Source organism: Diadema setosum, chromosome 3 (genome assembly GCF_964275005.1).
Source record: "Diadema setosum chromosome 3, eeDiaSeto1, whole genome shotgun sequence".
Classification (NCBI taxonomy): Eukaryota; Metazoa; Echinodermata; class Echinoidea; order Diadematoida; family Diadematidae; genus Diadema; species Diadema setosum.
In genome coordinates, this window is record NC_092687.1 from 13,853,635 (window position 1) to 13,862,682 (window position 9,048).

The 9,048-nt window shown below is 36.9% G+C and overlaps 1 protein-coding gene across 1 annotated transcript; it reads left to right on the plus strand.

The window, feature by feature from the left end:
• The first annotated feature begins 597 nt into the window (after window positions 1-597).
• On the plus strand, window positions 598-7,436 carry LOC140246566 (uncharacterized). The gene is made up of 3 exons (XM_072325909.1): window positions 598-739; window positions 1,228-1,404; window positions 7,225-7,436. Exons 1-3 carry the CDS (start codon window positions 685-687, stop codon window positions 7,434-7,436), a joined length of 444 nt encoding a protein of 147 aa, XP_072182010.1. The 5' UTR covers window positions 598-684.
• The last annotated feature ends 1,612 nt before the right edge of the window (window positions 7,437-9,048 follow it).

The following is a 9,048-nucleotide window of genomic DNA, read 5'->3' on the forward strand; positions in this document are numbered from 1 at the left end:
GCATTGTTATATTTCAAGTAAGTATTTTGAGTAAACCTTAATCTACTTATCTCCTCTATAAAAATAGATTTTTCCAAACAGATAACAAGAATCAAGAAACAAAGTTTCCACGAGAGATGGCGCTAGTAGTTCGCGGCGATGAATCTACCGAATTCTTATCACACGCAGTACGCATCACGATCACGAACGTAAATTAGAGAAGTGAGGTTGCTGCAAAACGTAAAATCAAAGCGAAACTGAGGTAGCTAGATGATAAAGGAGCTTGTTTTACACCGACGATGGTGGTACAAGACTGAATGTACGGCTACGATTATAGTCAACGATACCAACTACATTCTCTGTTGTTCACCTGAGCAAAGTGTGGAGTTTTCGCACATGAAGGAAATGGATACACACAGCTAATTCACAAGATACGATCGTAGATCCTAGATAGCGTGACGGCCTGCTACGGCCTGCACTGGCACTGCGTTTTCACAGTAGCGGGCAGGTAGCTGCGGCACAGCCCGGACGCCCCGGGGAAGGAGTCGCCACAGCATCCTTTCAATGACATGTTCATGTTCAATAGACAATACCACTACGACAGTTTTCTGTTGAACATTTTCGTCGTAGTTTTCACTTAGGCCTATTTGCCTGTCCTCTAACTATATCGGTTGATGTTGCTGAGAATTCCAACAATCACATGGAATGGCGGATAAAGATAGGAGGAGGTTTAGCCTCAGAAACATCAGCTTCAGAAAAGGTTTGTTTTTGAGCTAGACTTCTAGTCATCATTGAATTGATTTGAAATGTCAGCAAGATCTGACATTGACAACCTTTTTTTTTTTTTTTTTTTCACTGAGTTATGTAAAGAGAGCAGCTGCTCTCCATTGCATCCTGGCTACTCATGGTGACAAATATATCCGTGAAAATGTAAAGCCCATCTGTCATGCAATTTCCACCATGTCCACTGTATGAATCTTCTTTGGGTTGCAATTGCAATTTGAATTATTATTGCAGCAATAAGAAGAAAAGAAGTTGTGATTTTTGGCTTCCATACCCAAAGTAGTTTACTGTAGTTAGACTAGTAATATACCAGACTGATTAAGACAAGTACAGTGCACTCCCATAACAAATCCAGAGTTTTTGCTGTGCATGCTGATGATACTGATAGTTTGTTTAGATTGTTATCTATTATTATTATTATTATTGTTCTTGCCGTCTTATGACTGCATTGTTTTTTCTAAGCAGCAAAGAAGGTGAGCGCAAGGCCGCAGTCGATTTCCGATGCATCGCTCTCGCAGTCCCGTTCTACCGGTGTCCGTTCCTCTTCCGAAATCAGAAGTGCCTCCACGACAAGCAGACCGAAATCACTTGTGAATACGGGTGAAAGGGCACCCTCAAGAATCAAGAAATCCCCCGCTTCAGGTAATAAATAGTAATAGTAATGATAGTAAAAATTCATTTTCACATTGGCAGCTGATGAAGTGGATGTACAATTCTCGGTATCGCTAATGCGCAGAAACTCCTGAGCACGCAGAAGAACCCTGTCAGAGATGCACTGTGGGATTCCTCGATGCAATTGTCACTTCCGGTTGTCTTGCACGTCCCTTTAAAGTAGTTCCCATGCGATTCAATACAAATTTTGTCTGTGCATGGCTTTCATTCCTGCATTTTTTTCTTCAGTTAGAGTTTTTTCTTCAGTTAGAGTTCATCTAAAAAGGAGTTTAAATGTCTAAATTTTACCGATTTGCTGTCACACGAGTCATGGTTCACCACTGCGAGGCTTCATTGTGCTGTGCACATAATGGGAAGCAAAGAAATCTTCAACAACAACAACAAAAATACCCAGGCTGGATAAGGGCGGAAAGGTTGTTCCTTGAACTATCCCATTTCAATGCATCTATAATGCTGCTCTGCACACAGCACCTAGGTATTGGCGATACTTGTCCTCTCTCCCCAAACCACTGGGTCTCGTAATTCTCAGTTGCCAGGCTGCGTTTCCAAGAATTTTCTGAAAGCTCTATTAACAGTTTATGGCCTCGTATCGGTAGAGGCATCTTAGGTTGTGTGGTTAAGGGCAGAGTTTAGATTGATTCGATGATACACTGTTCAATGTTTTACTCTGAAAGTGAAGCTGCTATCAGGATGTTAATGATAGCTATTAACTTTAATGGGATGGTATGATTTTGGTTTAAATGGGGCTTTAGGTTTCCAACTTTTTGTTAGATAAGTAGAATCCTCTTAAAGAACTTACATTTATATGATTCTAAGACAAATTAAAAACTTAACATTGATTTTGAAATGGATAAAATAATATCCAAAAACAAAAGGTCCTAATAAAACGGGCGGATTCAGGAATTCTGTAAAGGGGGGGGGGGGGGAGCGCAACTAATATTTCTGGTGCCACTTCCGAGTTTCATTTCATTTTTTTTTAAACAAAAAATAAAGGGGGGCGTGCGCCAGTTGTGCCCCCCTCTGGATCTGCCACTGTAAAAGGTGGGGCCTACTACTTATGAGGACCATTTTGGTTCACTTTTGTGCATATCTTAGCAAATTTTAAAACCAGTTTTCCACAAATGAAACTTTTTTGTTTTTGTCTTGGAATTTCATGTCCTTTAATATTTCATTTACATGGTTTCTAATTATGCAAAAAGTGAGAATTTTAATCCCCCATATCAACCAAAACTTTACCATCCCTTTAAATCAAACAACAACAAACTCAGTGAAAGCACTCTTAAAGGGCATACATCATCACCCCATTAAATTTGCATACATGTACCTTGGTATGTTATGCTTCATTGACACTCTGGCGGATTAAATATTTCTCCAGAAGAAAATGTAAAGATCAATTTTACACTCTTAACCATTTCTGTGCCAGGGACTTTGGATAGTGTCTAGGACAGTGCTATTTATTTTTGATTTTGTGTTTGTTTGTTATCCTATCATCACTTCCAGCACTCAAAGAATTTCAAAGGTATTAATTTACCATTTGCAGATGAAACAAAAACCCATCTTTAGTGAGTTTGCAAAATAGTTCTAAAATGTGAGTTTGGGATAAAAACAACCAATAATGTTTTAATCAGCTGGCATTTATAATTAATGTTAACTTGATTATAATACAAAATGTGAAGAATAGTTATGATAGAATTGTTTCTAGAATAAACTGTGTAGTTATGGTTTTATTGAGAAAAATAGTAATATCTCCTTGTATTTGAGGCTTTACACTGCAAATTTTTATATAGTAGGATATTTTGTGACACAACTGACCTACACATGACATGCATTGAATGTAATAACTCAAACATTTTTTTTTTTTTTTATATCTACTGCCAATGGTAAATGACACCTTTGATAGCTTTTCTCACGAGTCTCACTGTTCTGTGTATTCGGTGTCACTCCTTGCAAATATCAACTTAAAATTGAGTGCAAAGTTTCACTGGAAATGGGACTAGAAGCTGCCATGTTGTTAAGAAACATAGTGAGGACAGTTTGATATTTTGTGTCACTTCCAGGTTTCATCAGCTGACAAGCCACAAAAAAAAAAATAATAATAATAATAATAATAAATCCTTCAGTGCCAATTTTGTGGTACAACTTCCTGAGTTAATCGACTTCAAAGCAAACAAAAACAAAAACCTTAACCACATTTTCCTGGTGCCATTTCTGAGAGGGAAAAAAAAAAGTGGGGTCCCAAGTGGTTCTGAGTCCAGGTCTTGATTAATCAGAACAGGTAGAATGCACTGAACTTCAAATTTCAATTTAAAAACAAAGATTTGCATGTTACAGACACAGAAAGTTTCCACCAACATGGATGTGAGGGTTCATTAAATGCAGAAAGATTTGTGAAGCATGCGCTGAAATCTGGAAGAACTTTGGACAATTGAAAAAAAAAAAAAAAAAAATTTCTCAGAACACCAGTTAGGACAGAAATGTGTGGAATGATATTTGCCCTCTTAAACAACAGTTTATAATGAGAGAGCAGGTTAATGTTCATACTGAGCATCAAAAGAACTTTTATTTCAGTTATCTTTATTATATTGTGACATCATGAGTTGTTGACAAGTTCAAATCTACAAAGAACTTGTAAGTCTAGACATGTAGATTTAAAACCAAGACTGAACAGTCATAAACTTTCACCCGATTGTCCAGTCTGAACACTATGATATGAATTGCATTTGATGCCTTCACACGTGTAGAGGGTAGCAATGTATTTCAATCATACGAGATATTAGTTGCAGCATGTAACGGTGCTGTTGCTGCAATATTTCCTTTTTTTCCAATAATTTTGGTTGTAAAAGTCAATATGCTGGATGTTAAAACTGCGAAAAGTGTATGACAGACATAAATTCTTGCTCATAAACAAGTACTTAGGCTAAAACATTGGAAAATGCACGTTGCATCAACAAGGCTTCGATTGTATTTGATGGAATAGAGCAATCACATTGCTGTTCTCTCCAGTGGAAAATATTTTGATTGACAAAATTCTACTTTGAGAAAAAACAAGAAATTGATCTTTATGGAGAGGTTATGTTATCTTTGAGGAAGAGTGAGTCATCTTTGAGGAAGAGTGAAACTTCTTAGTCAAAAAGGGTCAAATGAGCTTGTTTTTTCAGTCTTTCATGTTTCATACGCAGCTCAAGTTTCAAAAAGACAGGAAGTGAAAAAGAGGATGTTTAGACTGAGTCATATTTTGTGTTGATAGAGATATGAGCTGGATAGATTGTTTGATCTTTGTGAATTTGATCTGGTTGACTTGCTGTCTCTTGTAGAACGCAACGATGTCAGTCTCTTCAGCATACACAGAAATTCAACATCAAACCTATCTTGATAATATGAGGTTCTCTTTTTTCTCTTTCTCCCTCTTCATTTCTCTATGTCTCAATATTTTCTCTCTCATTTTCTTTCTTTTCCATTTTATCTTGCACTTCACATTCTCTCTCATTCTCTCATTTTTATGCCTCCGCCAGAAAGTGGTGCCGGAGGCATTATGTCCGTCCGTCCGTCCGTCCTTCCATCCGTCCGTCCGTCCGTAATGAATTTTGTGGACACGGTAACTATAAAAACCTGTTGAGGTATCCGAATGAAACTTGGCATGTACCAGGTATGTGTATTAGGGGGTGCCTATCAACCTTTGGGTGCACATGTTCAAGGTCAAAGGTCTAAAGGTCAAGGTCAAATACATCAAATTTCACTATTTCCACCATATCTATGCAATGCCTGAAGATATTTTCTTGAAACTTAGTGTATACATGTATTACCCAATTTAGATTCTCTGGTGAAAGTTTGGGTCATGAGGTCAAAGGTCAGGTCAAGTAAAAACATTAAAACTTTTTTTTTTCTCTGTACCTTGGAAAATTGTTCAAGGTATCTTCATGGAACATAGTCTATACATGTACTGACTGGCAATGATTATCTAGAGAATGTAGGGTTCATGGGATCAAAGGTCAGGGGTCAAAGGTCAAGTGCAACACTTCAAAATTTTACTATTTCCCTCATGTTAAATGCAATGCCAGCAGGATTTTATTTTATTTTTTTTTACACTTGGTGTATGCATATGTGTAACCTAATAGAAATTCTCTGGAAAGTTTTTTTTTTTTTCTTTTTCTTTTTTTTTTTTGCCTCAAAGGTCAAAAGGTCAAAGATCAAGTGAAAGTGCTGAACTAACTTTTTCCTCCATATCTCGGAAGTGACTCAAGTTATCTTGAAACTTACTACATATTCATGCATGTTCTACCTGAAAGTGATTATCTTATGAATTTTAGGGTCAAAGGCCAGATGAAAATGGTAACAATTTACTATTCAATACAGAAATTGCACTTTTTCTCCATACTGGTACCTTGAAAATTACTCAATGCATAAATGTATGAATGGGTCAAAGTCAAGTTAAAGTCCTTAAATCCCCAAATACATGCTCTCCTATTCATCCAATTAAACCTAGGTCAAGGAAGGTGAACATTCAACACATTTGTGACAAACTTGTCATTTTGATATTTTGCCAATTTTGTGAAAATGTAATCACACATTGTCCACATGTACTATCTAGACCTATTAGGAGAATCGTGCATTATGGCGGAGGCATACCAGTTGCCATAGCGACATTTCTAGTTTTTTCCTTCTTCTATATACTGTATACGCCATATATTTGGCGAGTCTAAATTTTCGCGAATTGGGAATTCCTGATGATTTCGCGAGTGGTTAAATTCGCGATCGTGGAGTCCTGTACTAAACAGAGAAATGTATACGCGTACGTAACATTCACATCGGGATGAGAGTCAATATTTTCACATGTCTTTAATTTCGTGAATAGCACCCGACTCCCAAAATTTGCAAAAATAAAAACCTCACAAAATATTCAGTGTATACAGTATCTTTCTGTCTCCGTATCCTCCTCATTCTTACATCCTTTTGTTTTAAAGGGACTGTACAGTTCTGGTTGAGGTGAAGCTTTAGCTTTTAACGTTTTGTGAGATATTCAGAAACCACTCTATGAGATGTCAAAGAGCATGCAATTCTAAGGGGAATCAAAAGTTTGTTTGATGAAAATCAGTTTTGAAATGGCTGGGATATCAAAAAGAAGGTGAAACATGTCGCCTTTTATTATTATCACTTTTTTTGGAAATGTCAGCCATTTGAAAGCCAAATTTCATCAAATAAATGTTGAATCATTCTTAAAATTTCATGCTCTTTCATATTTCATATATAAAGAAGTTTCTCATTTTTCTCACTTGGGAATGTTACAAACCTGAATCCTCACCTCAACCAGTATTGTACAGTCCCTTTAATTCTCCCTTTCTTTCCTTCATCTCTTCTCTTCTCTCCCTCTCTCCCTCTCTTCTCTTTTTTTTGGTCTTTTTTTTTTAGTCATATATAACTAATATTGTAGTTTTATGTACAATTTGTAGGAGACTTACAAAAAGCAATGTTCATGTTTATTTTACTTACATGCAATCAAGATGACATTTTTAGTTATCTTGAAATGCATGCCTTTGTATTTAAAAATCATCATGTCATATTCACATGACATTTGTTGCTGTTGAAATTTACCCCTAATATCCCTTCACAGAAAGTTCTTGTATCATATTATTAACTTATAAAATAAAACTTGTCAATGGTAAACTGGGGGATATTTTATCATCCATGAGATATACTGAAGCTGAATTCAATTTTTTAAAAATGTTAATGATATTAAAAGTTACTGCTGAAGTGAAAAAAAAATGACTCGTTCTATGTCTTTCCCTCTAACAGGCTCGTGGAATCCGAACAGTGCATGGAACAAGCCTCTGATTGGTCAGGCCGTCCAGCCATTCACGGCCATCCTGCGCTGCGACCTGACCTTCGAGGTCGGCGACAAGATCGTCATCCTGACGAGGACCGAAAAGCAATTTGACTGGTGGGAAGGCACCGTGAGGGGCCAGACCGGTATATTTCCCGCCAACTACATCCTGGTATTAGAGTGAAGGATCTCTGCGTGCCACACCCTTCACCATCAAGTGTCTGTACTATCAAGTGTCAAGCAAAGTGTATTTTTTATGTTGTGTAGCTCAAAAAAACATGTGGAATTCTTGAATCCATGCTGCAAAATTTGCATGCAAAACTTGTGTTTTCATCCACTTCACAGAAAGTGTGTGAATATAATGGACTCCCGTTATACAGTGGACTCCCGTTATAACGAAGTCCTCGGGACCGGCAGTTTTCTTTCGTTATAACGAAATTTCGTTATAACCGAATGAATAAACAATAAAGATACATAGAGTTGATAATGTTGCGGCCCTAAATTTTATTTCGTTGTAACCGGAATTTCGTTATAACCGTGTTCGTTATAACGGGAGTGCACTGTAATGAAGTCCTCGGGACCGGCAGTTTCCTTTTGGTATATCGAAATTTTGTTACGTGTACAGGGAATAATTTTCCAACTCAAATTTGATTAGCAATTTCAGCTGATGAACAATATTTCTAATGGTATCCTGTACACTTCTATGGAAGAAAACTGCTATACAAAAATTAGTTTGTGTAGCAGTGGTGTAAAAATGCATAGCAAATTGCGATGCGATACCAGGAAAATTATTCCCTGGTGTATAACCGAACAAATAAACAATATGAATACATAGACCGAATAATGTTGCGGCCTGAATTTTTACTTCGTTGTAACCGGAATTTCGTTATAACGGGAGTGCACTGTATCGATATGTCCTGCCCGATCCATTTGAATGTATAGCCTTCACCCAAACTGCTGCATAAACACATGCATTCAGTTGAATACTACTAATAGTACTAGGGCACATGTACTCAAACACACACACACACACACACACATACCAGGGAGGCATCGCAGACGAAGCACATTATGTGCAGAGAAATTGGCAAAGACATTTTTGTGGCTTATTTATATTTAATTCATGCTCTAGAGCAAAAAGTAGCATGAAATATGCAAAAATTAATTTACCATGCATATTTCCATGTTTACTTTACATGATCTGGCTGCTTTGCTTGGTATCTGATGACCAACAGTAACCAACCTATAACCTTCTAGTGGAAATTTGCTGTAGTTCAATTTACCATTGTGTCATCTCGATGGATAACTCTAAATTTTTGCTTCATATTCTTTCTATATTGAAGAAAGATTACGGTAGATTATATATGACTCGTTGAATTCGTCAAATCTACACAAATTCAGGGGGAATAGAATTCCCATTTTGAGAGCCAAAAAACAAAACAAACAAACAATATTTGTAATCCTCAAATATGGTGCCAAATTACGGAGCTGTTCTATAATAGATTGAGCAGTTATAAGAAGGAAGCTTTTGATAATCCTCAACTGAAATAAACATTATTTCATATGCCTGACAGATGTATATATGTCCAAAAAAAAGTGAAAACTCTGTACGCATGTATCCAAGGTTCATCACTCACTTTTTCTTTTGATGGCCTGATAGGGCCACCAAAATATACCTTTCCTTAAAAAGTGGTGAACCAACATCTATTTCTGGTGACCCTGGGCCACTGGGCCACCGATAATGTCAAACCTTGTTATACATGTATCTATAAAAAAAGATACGGCGCAACCATACA